At 35.4% G+C, this 16,786-nt stretch overlaps 2 protein-coding genes across 2 annotated transcripts; one reads left to right on the forward strand and one right to left on the reverse strand.

Moving 5' to 3' along the window:
- Positions 1 to 5,949: 5,949 nt before the first annotated feature.
- Positions 5,950 to 12,698, forward strand: LOC21394578. The gene is made up of 14 exons (XM_024171745.1): positions 5,950 to 6,248; positions 6,856 to 6,937; positions 7,276 to 7,379; positions 7,875 to 8,001; positions 8,681 to 8,775; positions 9,473 to 9,596; positions 9,734 to 9,814; positions 10,339 to 10,437; positions 10,802 to 10,960; positions 11,052 to 11,112; positions 11,228 to 11,298; positions 11,398 to 11,442; positions 11,754 to 11,927; positions 12,026 to 12,698. The coding sequence occupies exons 1-14, from the start codon at positions 6,211 to 6,213 to the stop codon at positions 12,539 to 12,541; spliced, it is 1,776 nt and encodes a 591-aa protein (XP_024027513.1). The 5' UTR covers positions 5,950 to 6,210; the 3' UTR covers positions 12,542 to 12,698.
- Positions 12,699 to 13,250: 552 nt separating this feature from the next.
- LOC21394579 lies at positions 13,251 to 16,361 on the reverse strand. Its single transcript, XM_010107402.2, has 2 exons — positions 14,214 to 16,361; positions 13,251 to 13,762 (listed from the first exon to the last, which is right to left on the reverse strand). Exons 1-2 carry the CDS (start codon positions 16,245 to 16,247, stop codon positions 13,337 to 13,339), a joined length of 2,460 nt encoding a protein of 819 aa, XP_010105704.1. The 5' UTR covers positions 16,248 to 16,361; the 3' UTR covers positions 13,251 to 13,336.
- Between the last annotated feature and the right edge of the window lie 425 nt (positions 16,362 to 16,786).

A 16,786-nucleotide genomic window follows, 5' to 3' on the forward strand; every position in this document is an offset into this window, starting at 1 on the left:
TGCAATATTGTTTGAATTCTTGGAGCCGAGCTCCAGAACTAGATATGAAGGATAATGATTCTCTAATATTTGTAAGATTAGCAGAGATATGTTCAATTCCTGCCTGAACTACTAAATTAATTATGTGACATGCACACCGTTGATGAAAAATTTCCCCTCCAAATGCCGGTTTCAAACTACGTTTAAACAGATTAATTACAGCTGTATTAGCTTACGCATTATAAAAAGTAATTGTTAAAACTTTATCTTCTATCCCATAAAATCCAAAATTTCCATTATTGTACTGAAAATAGCTGTTGCGTTATGAGGATATGAACATAAACGAAAATTAATTATTCTTTTTTGTAAAACTCAATCGTCATCAACGTAATGCGCTGTGACACATAAATATCCAGTTTTATTACACCCTTCCCACATATCAGAAGTGCAATACACAGTAGCATTAAAAGTCCTAAAATTATCAACAAGAGATTGTCTCATTGCATAAAAAACTTTCATGCAATCAGAACGAGTTGTGTTTCTACTTACCCGTTTAAATTGTGGGCAAAAGGCTGTCTGGATGAATTCTTCGAAGGAGGCATCATCTGCAAAAGAAAGAGGCAATTCGGCACTAGCTAGAAATTTAGCTAGTGCCTCATGAGCACGTTGTGCATCGTATGTAAAATTTTATAACCCATGTGATGTGAGTGATAGTGTTTGTTGGCGGGAGTCCACACTCCCACCTTGGTGTAACGGTAGACATATTTTCCAATGTCTATCCAGATGACCAGTACCCCCACCATTTTTATTAGAAAAGTGATTTTTACAATATTTACATATCGCACGAATTTCTATCTCACCTGTTTTTAGATTTGGTCGGGGCTCCTCGGTGAAATGCTGCCATGCCGGAGAAGTTCGCGGTCTTTTTCCTCTGCTGCGTTCTCCAGCTTCTTCGTTGTATACTGAAGCATTATCCACCGGAGCATTTTTTGGTTCAGTGGGGGTGGGGTTGGAAGGCATCATTTCTTCCTCAAAAAATGTCTCCTCACGAAGCTCAGGAAGAGCAGTGAAATTAAGAAAATTTGGTGAGACCATTTTCTGGAAATTGATAGAACTTGGTTGAACTTTGTAAATGAAAGAGCTAGAAAATGAATGAACACTAGAAAAAAGCTTAGAATCAAAATCAAAGAGACAAGTTGAGAGATAGAATGAGAAGATGAAAGTGAATTGTTGTGTGGGATTTATGGTGGAATTAAGGGGTATTTATAGGGGATTTTTGGGTTAAAATTCAGTTTTTTCCCGTTGGGCCCTTCGCGGGCCCAACGTGTGGCACGTGACGGGCCTCCCATTTGGCCCATCAGGTGCCAAACGGGAGGCACGTGACGGGCCAAACGGGAGGCCCATCACGTGCCGAACGTTGGGCCCGCGAAGGGCCCACTGGACCAAATGAAATGGGCTTTTCGTGGGTCGTTTCACGGGCTTGGGCCGGGCCGAATAAGGGCCGTGCCGCGGGCCTCCACATGCTTGGGCTGCGGGCTGAGAAGTTGAGGCCCAACCCTAGTCCATTACACGTGCCGTGCCGGCCCGGCCCGTAACAGTAACGAACCGGGCCGTGTCGAATCATGCACTATTACGGGCTGGGCTGGGCAGTCCATGGACGGCCCGGCCCATTTGACACCTCTAGGTAAAAGTCGATCCACACTAGGTTTTTGTGGTAGAAAGAGTAAATATCAGTGGGGCTCTTCGGATAGATGTCACTAGAAAGATGCTAGTGTTCACTCTCTTTATCACTTTTTCTATTCATTGTTTAAAATGTGACTTTATTATCTAATTTTTTATTTAAATAATAATATATTATGTTAATAGAATCTACATGTTAAATAATAAATGCAGAAAGTGACAAAAAAAGTGACATAAATAGTGGCGCTAATATTTTTCAAGCTGTATAAAAGACACTGCTCATAAAAACAAACGTGTCGTACTGTCAGGCTGTAGAATCAAAACACCACACATAAGGATTGAGGTTGAGTTGTTAATAACGATAAAACATCTGCTGAAAGCTGCCTGAAAAAGAAATTTCCAAAATAATCAGATCTGTAATTGACAACTCAGACAAAAAGCACTTTCAATGCCAAGCATGTATTCTCTTTTAAGACTTGGGTTGTAGAGCAATTAAGCAAATTCCTTCCTAGTGGAAAGGACCTGAAATTTTGTCTCGCCATGAAGAGCTCACATTTACCAACCGAGGACAAAGGGTACGTAGTTACAACTTAGGGTGCGTTTAGTTGTAACCAGAGAATAGTAATGATTAATGAGAATGAAAATGACAAAAATAATAAAATTTGATTCATTTATTTAGTTATAATTTTAAAAATGCTATAGAATGAAATATGAATATTTTTATGTATAAAATTACCCTTATGGTATATAATATAATAATATTATTAAAATGATTAATATAATTATAATATTATAAAACATATTATAGTGTTATATAAGAAACGATAATGTTTTATAATATAATTAAAATTAAAAATATATTATATTATACTATAATATAATATCTAATTATAATAAAATATATTATTATATTAAATAAATATATTATATAGTCATAACTTGTGTTATTAATTATTATATTGTTACTAATATAATAAACATAATTATATTAATACAATATAAAATAATTAATAAAATCATATTGTATAATAAAATAATAATATTATAATTATTAATATAATAATATTATTATTTGTTACAATATTACAACTACATTATATTATATCATATTATTGTATTGTTATATTATATTATATTATCTTATATTTTAATATTATTATATATTATATTATAAGATATAGTTACATTATAATATATAATATATTATTATAGAATATTAAATAAATATATTATAATTTATAACTATATTATAAATTATATTATATTATATCATATTATTATATTATTATTATATTTTATATTATAATATATTATATTATATTACATATTATAAGAGTGATGAAGGAATAATCATTTAATTAAAATGGATGAATGGTCATTCTTTTTGAATGACCATTATTTTTTTATAAATCCAATCAAACATCATACTTAGATCCCATTCCATTCTATTTCTTTTTTTTTTCACCCAACTAAACGCACCCTTACATGAAATCGCATGAATCTTTACATACATAAAATAGCTAAAGGAGGTTTTCTCGACTTTAGTCATGTGTCAATCTCTCATTTTTTCCTTTACGTTTTGTTTTTTATGTTTCAAATTTTGTAGTTCTTCACACTTTTTCTTTCTTTTTTACTTTTTTTTCCTTCTTTTTTTTTTTTTTTTACTTAAAGTTCCAATACAATTTATTTTTTATAATGCACAGTTTTGAAATACTTGTTTCCTGCTTTATTTCTGTCGACACAATTTCTTTCTAATGTATCCTTCATGTTTGTTTTGTATGTTTTCATTTTTACAACGGCATGTATATTGTAATTCTTTTTCTATGTGAATTTAAAATAATTTTTTCTTTTCCTCTGGTGCTCCTTTTGAATAATTTGTTACAAAAGAATTTTATATTAAAAGTGATCCTTATAATTTTTTTTTTTCTAATTGACCCACTAAAATATTTTTTTTTTCTCAAACATCTCTTTTAAACAGTTTTCCGCACAATACTTGTAACTTGGTATTTTTTTTTATAAATACCTTTTTTTTCTAATTTTCATTATTAAGGTAATTTTTAAAATAAACTCAAAAGCTCTTAATTTTGTTCATTTGAAAAGTCCAAACATATAAAATAAACATGAAATAATCACATCTTATACATGAAAGCAAATGGTCATTCAATGTATTTACTATGCACTATTTGGTTTTTTTTATAAAATAAATATGTGTTACTTACTTTTGTTTAAACTAATTTTTATAAAAGTAATTTCAAATTTGTGATGTGCACTTCGTGTTTTAAGAATTTTTTTACTTAATTGCTGATTATTGTCATTTTAGATAGAGTTCAAAATTTTCAGCAAAACTAGTTGTTCAAAGTCCTCGATGTAAAAGCATATTTTTTAAGACAATGGATTTTAATTTAGAGCTAAGTTTATTTTTCAGGAATTCCTCTTATTTATTTTTCCTTTGATTTACTGGCTTAGAGCGTCTATTTTTCTCCATTTTCATGGTTGATTCACGGAAACAAATGCGAATTGGCTTCTATGCTATCATATTCACTCTATATTTACTACAATGAACACTTTTTATTATCATTAGACCTCCAAAGGCATTATTTTCTTAGTATTGTGGGAACCACATTGACTTCTATTGCATTTATTCATTTATGTTCTTTGTTGGGTTGTAATTTAAGGCAATAAAGACATTTTGATTCCTTGTGAGTTTGAACAAAATGTAATTAGAAAAAAATGCTAGCACAACTTTTTCCGTAACTTTTTTTTTTGTCATTTTTTGTATATACTGTTTGACACGTGAATTCTATTAACATGATATATTATTTAAAAAAAATAATATATTAGAGTCCACATGTCAAACAGTAAATGCAGAAAATGATAAAAAGGGTAAAAAAAAAGTAATTCTTATTTTTAGCATTTCTCAAGGCAGTTATCAATAAACACGAGATATTGTGTGGGTTTTGTCCGTTATTCTAATGGGCAAGTGTGCTGCTAACTCAAACACAATTTTAGTGAAACCATTTGGTAAAGTTGGTAATGCTTCACATCATGAGTTTCTTAAGCAAAAAGTGCATTGACATTATTATATCATTTGCTTTACCCTGTTGCAACTTTAATGCACAGTTTCCCTTTCATGGCCACCAAGATCTGTTAACCTAATTTTTTTGATTTATTCTTTTAAAGTTATCTTAGCCTTTCCGTGCATCTTCGTTAGCTAATAATTTTTTTAGTTAGCTAATAATTTTCTTTTTACTATTATTTTTTAAATTTCCCCAGATTCCTTTTTCAGTTTTTACTACAAAAATTCTAACTTTAAACCTCACCCTTCTGCATACAATAACTTTGAAAATATTCTGACTTTTGTCTCCAATATTATTTTCCTTATTAATACAAAACACTGTTGGATAACACAGAATTCAGGGGAACAATATTTATAGAGAGAAAATTAGTAAACTCACACATTTAAATGTATTATTTTAAAATTTTTACCTTTATTTTTGATTAATTTCTTTTTTTAATGGAAAGATGCTGAATATTATTAGGTCATGTCGACAATAATTGCAGAAGCTACAATGAGGGATCATATGAACCCCTATGAGATCCTAACATTTAAGCATTCTCAGTTAGCTATAGACAATGATAAGGAGAAGATATCTTTAACAATGAAACCTTCAATAATAAGTGTAAAGGATTAAAATTTAAGACTCATACATTTTGAGAGATGTTTGTCTCTTTTTCAAGTAAAAAATATCGGTATTACTATCTATTAATATAAGATAAGTCTCACAACATAGAGCCTATAGTTAGGGGTTTACTTTCTATTATCGGCGCTCCAACTCAGTTCGTATTACAGTAGTTTTCATGAGTCAATCATGATTTAGGCTTCTACTAAAGTTAGGGAAAATAGATAAATATTTCTTTTTTTTTACTACTTATTCTTGATTAATAATTTTTTTAATTAAATAACTATATTAATAAAATAGTATTAATTAATGATGAAGGATAAAAATTCTAAATTCTGTAATTTTCTTGGTGGGGTGGGGGTTAAACCATGGAATTACCCAAACTGAGAAAGGCCTTTCAGAACAGGGAAGCAAACAAGTGTGGGAGGTCAATTGTGTGGCGAGCTTGGGGCTCACACGTGTGAAAAGTCACTCTACCGGAGAGAGAAAGAGAGATCACGCAGGAAAATAACAATAATAATAATAATAGAGTAATAAATTATCTTTTTAGTCTTTAGTCATGGTTATTTACAAGGACAGAATTAAATTAATAAATCCAAGAAAAAAAAAAGAAAAGAGAAGTAGAACTCCACCAACACAAAACAACGCCATCAAACTGACCTGTTTTTTTTCTTGTTCTTTTTTCTTGTTCTTTCCTTTATTCCTTTTTGCTGGTGAATTTATCACTGCCCATCAAAAAGTTTTTTTTTTTTTGCCTCTTCATATGTATTGGGTTTAAAAAACTTAAAGACATCTTAGAGAGAGAGAGAGAGAGAGAGAGAGAGAGAGAGAGAGCGCAAAGTGAGAGATCATCTTCATCATTTTGAATCTAATGGAGCAGCTCGTCAACTTTATCATTCGGCCTCCAAGGTAAGATGTTCTTTACAAACCCATCTCTTTCTCTATGTTTATTTATATTTAGAATTTTGGGTATGTTTGTATGACTTGAATTTATAATTTTTTTTTTATGGGTTTTGGCTTTTTGCTCCTTTTTGGCTGTTGGGTCGACGTGAATATTATGATTTGAAGGTTTTTGAGTATTGGGTAGATGAAAAAACCCAAATTTGACTGAGCCCAATTCTGTTGTTGTCCAAGTAGAATTATTGTTTCATTCATTTAGTATTTTTGGGTTCAATAGAATAGAATAAAGGGGGTCAGTTTGATGATTTCATTTGGTTAGTCTCTAGTTTCACTTGAAACAAAAGTAAAAAATCTTTTTCGCGATTGAGCTGGGATTTTTACAGCAAATTCCTTAATTTTTTTTCCCCTCGTGTAGAAAGCTGAGATCTCCTTTGTTGTTATTTTCAACCTTTTCTCTAATATAATATGTTCTGTTGTATAATATTATTGAGAGGCTGATTTGCTCAATTTGACTTGTGTTTCATCACTTTTCTGGATAAATTTGCTATTTAGGGTTAGAACCTTTGAAGTTTACTTTCATTACCCGTTTCCGAGTTTATCCATTTTTGGGCTGCAGGGCTGAATATGACCCTAAACATGATCTATTGGAAGAAGAGTTTATGCTGAGGGGAAAATGGTATAAACGAAATGATGTAGAGGTAAATTTCGTTATTTTGTGTGTAAACTTTATGTGTCATCACTTCATTGAGGTTTGTCTCATTTAACATGGTTGTTTTCTGGTTTATGTATGGGCTAGATTGTTAAAGCAATCAACTTTAACCTTCCGAATTCGATTTGCTGGGAGGGATCATAAGTATGGTATCACAGAATGGAAGATTGGTTTTTATACATAATATGCTGTATAAAGAGAAAAATATAAACACCCTTTTGATACATGCTTTATAAGTGGGAAGAATTTTATTTTTCAATCGGAGAGTCAATGAAATTTTGAAGTGATTTTCATTGTTTCATTAAAAGGGTTCTGAATATCGCGCAGATTAAGAACAGTCGGGGAGATGTCCTTCAGTGTAGTCATTACGTGCCCATTGTTGCTCCTGAAGAAAAGCCTTTGCCCTGTGTAATATACTGCCATGGAAACAGGTGACTACCTGACTCAGGTTTTGATAATTAGTTACGATTTGAAAATGTTTTAACTTTCTAATGCTCAGACCTCATATTATGCGTATAAGGAATACATTTATTCTTTGTACTATAAATAGAATTAATAGTTTTTTCTTTTTACTATACGGGTGTCAAAAGGTCTTTAAAAATAATTTGATCAGTAATATTGCTGCTTGTTGCCCATATCGCAAACCTGTGCAATGCCAGAAAGATTTCTCTTCGCAAACTGCATCATCACAAGCTGGCTTTTTCTTTGAACTTACCTTTCATTTTCAAAAAAAAAAAAAAAAAAAACTTACCTTTCAAAATTTTGACAAAGCTTTCACGATATCAATCAATAAATTTTTTTAACTTAGTTTCTTTTTTAACTTCAAATTCACTTTGTGATACCAAGTTTATGTTTGTGCTCACCTAAATGATTCTTTACCATGTCTATAATTGTCTTTACTGACTGCAGTTCCTTTGTTATCACAGTGGGTGCAGAGCTGACGCTAGTGAAGCAGCTATTATTTTGCTTCCTTCAAACATTACTGTTTTCACTCTTGATTTCTCAGGATCCGGACTCTCGGGAGGACAGCATGTCACTCTAGGGTGGAATGAAGTAAGTCCAGAAAACTATCTCAAACAAGACCATTATCTACACTCTTAAGACATGATATGATATAGTATAATTTGTATCTCTCCTAACTTTTTCAATTTGATATGATGGAGACCACCGACTGTGTTGCTTTTAACTCAAAAGCCGGTTACCTTTCGAGTTCAAAATGGGAGAGTAGAGGCAATGAGGCCAATTACGGGAAATCTCTATTTCTCTCACCCTCCTAGGCAATCATTATTGAGGGGCATGGAGGGGGGAGGATTGCCATATGTTTTTTTTTTTTTTTTTCCTTCTCTGGGAAGTTTAAAATAAGATTCGCATACTGGAAAATGTTGCCTAAGAATATTTAATGGATAGTGCTTTAGAGGTTTAGAGCCTTTTGACGAGTCTTTCCAATGTCATCCTGTATACACCATGTAGTGTTCCTTCGTGTATTTTGAATTTGAGTAGCATAAAATCATTGAGGGTCTAGCATTGGAGGGAAGAGGGAGAGCCTGTTCTGAAGAATGTCAAATTCACGTAAGGTGCTTCCCAAACCTTTTCTAGGCTTGTTAGATGCCATTATACCCAGATAAATAACTCAAAAGTTCCTCACCCATTAGGGAGGTGAAATGCATGTAGGTATTTGCTTTTCTATAATATGAAATTGCATATGATAGTCTTTAACTTTTTTTGTTTGCAGAAGGATGATCTAAGAGCTATAGTTGAATATCTGCGAGCAGATGGAAATGTCTCTTTAATAGGCTTGTGGGGCCGGTCAATGGGCGCTGTCACTAGGTTTTGTTCATTTTCTACTGTTTTTCTTTGGTCTTGCGTATATGTAGTGCAAAAAATAAAAATCTCATTTCAAAATTGCATTGATTGTTAACAACGATATTGGAGGAGTCATTTTTTATACATTTATACTAAAGTTTAATTGAATGCCTTGAGTTAGCATAACGAAGTGTACAGCCAAGACTTTTTTTGTTTTGTTTTTGGAATCAATTGGAGAGAGTGAGCAACTAGTAGCTAGGCAAACTAGCAACCCCTAGCAAACCTATCCTGTACCAAGCTCACCACTCAAATTTTTATTAAGAAATCTTCATACTTGTGGAGACTGTATTTAATTGGATATATTTACATCATCAATCCTTACCTTCATATGCATGATTGAGATCATTGATATATGACTTCTTTCTCATTTTCAAGGCAAATGTATTGTCTTCGTATGGAATATGGTTGAAATGTTTATCTTATTGAAAGTTATCCATATATGGTTGAAATGTTTATCTTATTGAAATTTATCCATATTCTGTAAATATTATTGAATATTTTTTGCTCAGAAAATATTATTGAATATTTGTATTGATTTGATGACAACCAAATTACTCTGTAACACATCCCATTTACTTTTCCCCCTCTTCCCTCTTAAGTGTAGGCCTCTTGCCAGTTTTGGGCCTTTTCTGGCACTAACAACTTTTATTATTGTTCACAGCCTTATGTATGGAGCCGAGGATCTTTCTATTGCCGGAATGGTTCTTGACAGTCCCTTTTCTGATTTGGTTGACTTGATGATGGAGCTGGTAGATACGTATAGAGTTCGCTTACCAAAGTTCACAGTAAGGGTGTTTCTGTTAAAACATCTTGTTATGCAGATTCTGTGAGAAGTTTCTTGTTAAAGCAAAAGAGCCATGTTCTAAACCAGCCATGATTGTTTTCATTCTATGATACAAACTTCTCCATGTGCTTGTTCTAGGTGAAGTATGCGATCCAATACATGCGTAGAGTTATCCAGAGAAAGGCAAAGTTTGACATAACGGATCTGAACACTATTAAGGTTTTATTCTTTCAGTGATTTTACTTTATATGTTGTGATTGAATTTCTTGTTGATTACTTCAAGATGTATGGGCAAAAAATAATTAAATAAATAAAAACTTTGCGGCTATGCTCTTCAAGTATGGAATCGGTGGTTATGGTGCTAGTACATCTGAAGCTTTATTGGGGAAATGGTATTCAAGCCACGAGGTTGAATCCCCAACTCTTACAAATGTGGGCCCCATCTGGTATGTGGGGTTGAACCTGGGGATCTCACCAATGGTTGGCCCTACATGGTGGGACCCATGTGGGCCTCAACTTGTCGTATCCACATGGATCTTACTAAGTGGGGCCCGCATGGATCCCACGAAGTGGGGCTGACCATTTGTGAGATCCCCAGGTTCTAACCCCATGGGGTTGAACAAGGATACCCTTATAATTGATAGGATTGAATTGGACATGGAGCTCACTTATATCATATTACAATTTTTTTTCCCTGTTGTTTAAACTTACAAAAGTGATCTAATTAGTTCTTAATGATGTAGGTGGCGAAAACATGCTTTGTTCCAGTTCTGTTTGGGCATGCCACTGACGATGATTTTATTCGTCCTCACCATTCAGATCGTATATATGATGCTTATGTGGTAAATGACCTTCTCTTGATTAGGAAAAAAAAAAAGAATTTACATATATGCATAGGATTATGAAAGCACTCACGTGATATCTTGTCCAATATTTATTCTTTTCCTTTAATTCATCAAACTTGAAACTAGAGCTCTCAATTCTAAGTGGCATTCTTGTGTTTAAGTTTTATACACTGGCAAACAGCATTCAATTTTGCCTTGAAGTGATATTTTGATGTTAGCAATAGATTGGTAGAATATATATATATATATATATATAGGTGCCTTGGATTTTGTTTCCGACTTTTGGCCATCTTAGTTTTGGCATTGGCTGCACTCAATTCAATGGCATGTTTGGCTTGCCATCTTATGCACTTTTTTGCAGGGAGACAAAAATATCATCAAATTTGAGGGAGATCACAACTCTCCACGGCCTCAGTTCTACTTTGATTCGATTAATATCTTTTTTCATAATGTTTTACAACCTCCTGAGGATGAGGTGGGGGAAGCCTTTTTTGACCCTTTGCATGAGTACTTCGGTAAGGTAAGTAAAACAACAGTCAATTTCTCTTTCCCATCAGACTGCGAGTTTTTGTTCTTCAACCCTTCTGGATAGTTGACCATTTTATCTTCAGGGTGCGTGGAGAACGGTTCGTCCAGTAGACCATGACCATGAACTTTCTAGTCCATCCACAGGCATGACTTAAAGAAAACTTGGCGTCTCTTCTACTAGTGCATGCTTTTGTTACAGTATCTTCATTTGGCAACTCCTCTTTGCTTAAATCCTGGTCAATTTGTTCATTATTTGCAGAACCCACATCTGGCAGTGCACAAGATGACATTAAACGACTTCGTTCAAGAAGGCCTATGAGTCGGACAGAGGTTAGTAACTGTAACTTCTTGTTTGTGCTGAATTTTAACTATTTTTCTCTCCCAGTTAAGCATCTATTCATTTTGTTTCATTTTTTGGCTTCTCTTTAGGTTCCTTCTGACATTATACCTAAAGATGATCAATCCAAAACTAAGGTATGTTTCTCGTTGAGCACCCCTGTACATGAATGTTAGAGCTCAAGCTTTGGTGTGCTGTGCATGAATGCTAGAGCTCAAGCTTTGGTGTGCTGTGCATTATTATAATAAAAATACTTCTTTGCTGGTTAACTGTGGACTAAAGATGAACAAGTTTGTTGAAAGCTAAAGTCGTAACCCCTTGAATACACTGCAGGGCGGGAAGTGGGTAGAGGGATGGGGCGCTTGGGAAAAATAAAAGTAAAAATAGTGAGCCCCAAAAGTTAAAGTGGGGGACAAAACTAAAGAGAACTTCTTTCTTGATTCTACAGGATCAAAAAGGTGACGATCTTTGCTCGTCATCATCTCAAATGATTAGCTTTGAATTCACCAATGGCAGTCAATGTGGACCTCATCTTCCTACCACAATGGATGATGATCAATATGTCGAATACGAACTTGATGACTTGTCAGGGTTTCCAAGCGATGTGGATGAGGAAAAAAGGGTAAGTTCTGTTGGTCTAAAATATGTTTTCACATTGATCATGTGATGTGCTTGTTGGGTTTTGAATTAACCTTCCGACTTCCCTTCAAAATTCTTTAGATGTTCATGGAAGCGGTTCTGTTGTCGTTGAAGGACCTGAATACGAGACATCCACAACCACTGGCAGAAGAACAGCCAGCAAGCACAGGCCCTGATTCCTCGAAATCTACACAGAAAGATGATAATTCAGAAGCTGCTTTGTCCACTAAGCCCCTTGAGCATTTAAAGACAGAAGCTACTTCAACTTCAGTACATCAAAGTGGTTTGTTAAAAGAAGAATCTACTTCCGCTTCGGTTACCAAAACCCATGTTTCCGAACACAAGCATCAAACTCATGACGCAAGAGATCCATCGACGGAACCTGCGTTGGACGTCTCCATGTCTGCGAAGGGCTCAGGAAGCTCTGGGCCTTCTCACAATGCTACTTCATCAAGCACCCAAAGCACATCAGAAGCCGATCTCTCAGCAAATACTAAAGCCACATTGACAGTGGAAAGAAACCCAACTAGCAATATCATGGATGGTTTGATTCGCCGTTGGGATTTCAGCTTCTTTCGAAACAATCAAAGTAAATAGATGATTTTTTTTTGTTTTTCCTGCTTGGTTCCTCTTCTAGCAAACGATATGATGCATTTGTTTTGTAACTAAGAAATCTTTTCATGAACAGTAGATTGTAGAATGATTGACCCAATTGGGGAAAGGGTAAAGAAAAGGTATTGTGAATGCGTGTAAACATATTTAGTTGATCTTGTTAATCCGATTTCATTACTTAAATCTTTCATCGTGTTTTCCAATCTAAAATAGCTTTTTGCAGCAAAATAATTTGACTCTTTTGGGGGTCTCTAGAATGAGAATCTCACTTCAGTTGTGGATGGCTTAAGAATCAAAGGCACTTGATCAAAACTTGACTTGGGTTCGGATGGTTTTGACTCTTTGAATCACAGATGAAAAAAAAAAAAAAAAACCATCATATACTCCAATCCAATGGAATAGCAATAAAACGAAGTATCTCTTAATCTTCCGTGGGAAATTTTTCTGTTTTTTTTGGGGCTTGAAAGTGTTTGGTGGGTTGGCTCTTGTTGTCAATTCTACTTGAGAAATTCATTATCTAAAAATCTTGAATGCAAAGTTTGGTCTGAAAAAGAAAAGAGAGAAAAAAAATGCCAAGATGGTACTGAGATAAAAGGCAACAGAATTCTTTTATAATTTTTATAAATAATAAATTGAATATGTTAATTCAAACATGAATATAACTTAGCTTACACTTGCATCATTATTACTTGGAAAAAAAATATTAATAAACAATGAATCTCCAAAAACTTGCAAGAAAGCAGTATTTACAAATCATTGCATCATTTTGGTGGTAGATTTTCACCCATCCATTAGTAGGTTCAATGCAGTTTCAACAAGTGAGTGAATTGTTATGCTGTGACGGCTCATTCCAACAGTGCCAGAGAACATATTGAAGCTCTCAAGCTCTGCTGTTGTCTCCAGTACACCCTCAAGCTCCTTTTCCATCCCTAAATCCCGAAAGAGAAGAACATTTGATGCTTTGTCTCTCATCATCCAAATGGCCAACTCTATGGCAAACCTCCTGATTCTCGGAATTTTGATGTGGGGTTGTTTGTACTTCCTCAGAATTTGAACCAAAGCATTAGCCAGTTCAGCCTCGGTTATTCCGGCTCTCTCGAACATGAGGCTTGATTCTTGAGGATCCATGAATTTGAATACATGTGCTGCTAGCCCGACCATTACTTCCTGCAGTTTGTTCTCTCCTGACATGATTGCCCGAAGCAACTGACATTATCATAAAAAAAAAGTGTAAGTAATTGTTCTGAAAGGTGCTTCTATAATAGGGCGTATTTGTCGATAGTGCACATTTCTTTCTAAATTTAAGTATCATATGAAAATGAAAAAGTACGGTGGCAATTTAGAAATGTGCAATACTAATAACTGTTTTTTGTTTTCTCTTGGTAGAGCAATGTCTTTATCACCGTTAGTGATCTGCTATATTTTTTCAACTAATCACAAATTCACATGTCAATTCTGAGACCCGCCACACATATTATGACATAGGAACTCATGGAGTCTTATATGTCAAATGTCAAATTATTTAAAAACCAGTGACAATGATCATTATCAGTGATAGTTGTCGTTTTTTGTTTTTGTATCCCACGGCAGAATTTCTGAGTTTGATTGAATGAAAGGAATGAAATATATGTTTCTTGAATGGTAAGGAAACACTTACTGTAGGTGCTGCAGCTGTGACCCCCTTGAGCTGCTTGAAGCTGTCTGTACTGATGTAAGTGCACAAGTTTCTAAGAATCCTAGCAGCATTCACACACAGCAATGGAACCTCCAAAGCCCCGACAAGCTTGTCTAGCACATCCAATCTCAACATCCTATGACAATTGCTCTTGCTATCCAATGCCAGCATGGCTAGAGCTTCTCCGGCCGCGGTTCTTACTTGGTTGTGACTCTGTGGCAAACCTTCCTTGAAGAAGATATTGAACAACCCCATAAGCACCCTGCCTGTACCGCCAATCCTTTCGGTTGCATCCTCCTCCAATGCCAGACTGGTTAAGATTTCTATGCCTAGTTGTTGCAGCACTGGAAGTTTCTCCCCATGCCTTAGAATGTCTCTGATGTTGCTGATTGTGAAAATTATCTCTGAAATCTCTCTTCGAAGTTGCTTCCCCGTGGCGCCTGTTGTGCTCACCAGCCTCTTCACTACTTGCAAGGAACGTTTCACGGTCAGAATCTGCGATGTCGCGGCATTTTGATCCTTCAGCAGCCTCTCTTCGGCATGAGTAAAGTCTATGATTTTCGGCAACAGACCCCTTGTGTTTCCAATCTTTCCACAGATATCATGGTCACGGGCAAGCTTCTTCAGAATGAGGAGTCCTAAATGATTGAATTTCCAGAACTCATAGCTAGGATGGTCAAAAACCACTTTCCTCTCGCAAATTTCATCGGCTGCACCAGCCGAGTTTCTGTTGGTTTGTAGAAGAGAGGATATTGATTCCATCGCGCCAGGTATTCCAGCCACACGGAGCGAGTTCTGCTTCTTTCCGGCCAGCTTTGACAATATCACTGCAGCATATCCTCTGGTCTCCTCTTCTTGTGGATCTGTCCAATTCAACATCTCAACTAGCTTTTCAATCACAGGAAGGTCCAGTCCAATCTTCTGCAGGGTGTCGTCGGAGTAACGTGCACTAAATGAGAAATGGCAAAGAATTCCCGCCCCAATGAGCTGCTCATCAGGAGAACTAGAGGCCAAAAGATCCATGGCAAAAGTAACCATGTCCATTTTGAGGCCATCAAATATACTCCCATTTACGCATCTTGAATAAGCATCATAGAAGAACCTTCTAATAGAAACCAAACCCGAAGGCCCCAATTCAGACTCTTTGTTCACCTCATCCAACAATTTGCAATATGAGACTTTCCACTCCCAATAAGCTTTCTCCGTCAGAAACAAAAGAGCTTCAGCCAAGGCCAAGGAATAGAAGATAATCAAAGCAGATTTCCTATTTCTCTTATCGGTATCGCCTTTTTCCACCTCTCCATAGTCTCTTCTGATAAGCTTCATTGCTGAGAGGACAACACATGCTGTTGCTGATAAAAGCTGGAGCCAATAGAGAAGCCTACTAACGTGCCTCGTGACAAAAACCCACTTGGCATACGGCAATAAAGGAACCTCTGAACTTGTCCATCTCCGAATTGGTTTCCTCTGGTAATCCCAGTTTGCTGCGGTGTTCACATCGCCGGTTTCTCTTATCTCCCTACTCCGTTGGCTGCGCTTGAAAATAGGACTAAAAGCCGCCCTGATGCTACTGAGCAGGAAGCTAGAGCTCGACCTCAAGGCACGAAAGCTGCTGATTCCAACGTCGGCAATGGACCATGTCGCTTGGTGTTGCCACTCAAGCTCGTGGCTGCGGCTGAAAATCCTAGTCCCTTCTATCAAAAGTATGATGGTGATGAACCAAAAGTCAGTATTGTCCAAAGTAATGGCAAAACCTCCCAAAAGAACAACCGTTGCCCAGATGAAACCAAGAGTTCCTAGGCCAGTCGCCGCCTTTTCGAGCACTGCAAGGCGAAGCGCAAAGAGGGTCAGCTTCTTTTCTGGTGCTGAGCTTGGATTGATAGAGTTTTCATTGCTGGTGCTGTCTCCCTTTTCTATGCTGCTTTGTGGCTCAAACATTGTTGTGTTTGGACTTAAGGTGTCGCTAAGCCTGTATTGGAGGCCTGAAATCTTCAGGTGAATGCTTCCTCCTTCCATTTTTTTTTCTCTCTCTTTTTCTCGCTATCCAATCAACTGTCTTTGTGGGGTTCTTGATTCTGTTCTTGACTTTGAAATGGTGGGACTTTGGTGTAGAGTTTTGGGTTGTGAAAGTTTGTTTGAGCGTTGCAAAAGAGAGAGATTTGGAATTGGTCTTATATAAACATAGAGATAAAACGCCAACTTGGAGAACACGTTTCTTTTGTGAGATTGTTTAGGAAAGAGGTACGTTTTTGTTGCTTCACTTTCTGTCATCTTTCTTGTAAGTTAAGTCTTTTATTCTTTTATTCTTTTTATTTTTTATTTTTTCTTTTTGGCACACTTTGGAAAAAAAAAAAACCATGGCTTTCCCCCTCTCTCTTCGGGAAGGATTGTTCTGCCCGTAAGTGAATTATGTAACAAAACACTTATATTTTATGAATAATGACATTAAAAAGATGCAACAATAAAGGATTTATTTATATTAGTCACAGTAATGTTACACTTTTCTAACATATAGATTAAATGTCATGTTATGTCTTTCATTTCTACATATTACA

The sequence above is a fragment of the Morus notabilis genome, unplaced genomic scaffold (genome assembly GCF_000414095.1).
Source record: "Morus notabilis unplaced genomic scaffold, ASM41409v2 Scaffold38, whole genome shotgun sequence".
Lineage (NCBI taxonomy): Eukaryota > Viridiplantae > Streptophyta > Magnoliopsida > Rosales > Moraceae > Morus > Morus notabilis.

What these genes read in the sequence shown, in the direction of transcription:
- LOC21394578 (XM_024171745.1), top strand. Translation starts at nt 6,211, where the DNA reads ATGGAGCAGCTCGTCAACTTTATCATTCGGCCTCCAAG. An exon ending in TCACTCTAGGGTGGAATGAA is followed by an intron (nt 8,002 to 8,680) that starts GTAAGTCCAGAA and finishes TTTTGTTTGCAG; the next exon opens with AAGGATGATCTAAGAGCTAT. An exon ending in ATGTGGATGAGGAAAAAAGG is followed by an intron (nt 11,928 to 12,025) that starts GTAAGTTCTGTT and finishes AAAATTCTTTAG; the next exon opens with ATGTTCATGGAAGCGGTTCT.
- LOC21394579 (XM_010107402.2), bottom strand. Translation starts at nt 16,247, where the DNA reads ATGGAAGGAGGAAGCATTCACCTGAAGATTTCAGGCCTCCAATACAGG. An exon ending in TCACAGCTGCAGCACCTACA is followed by an intron (nt 13,763 to 14,213) that starts GTAAGTGTTTCC and finishes TGATAATGTCAG; the next exon opens with TTGCTTCGGGCAATCATGTC.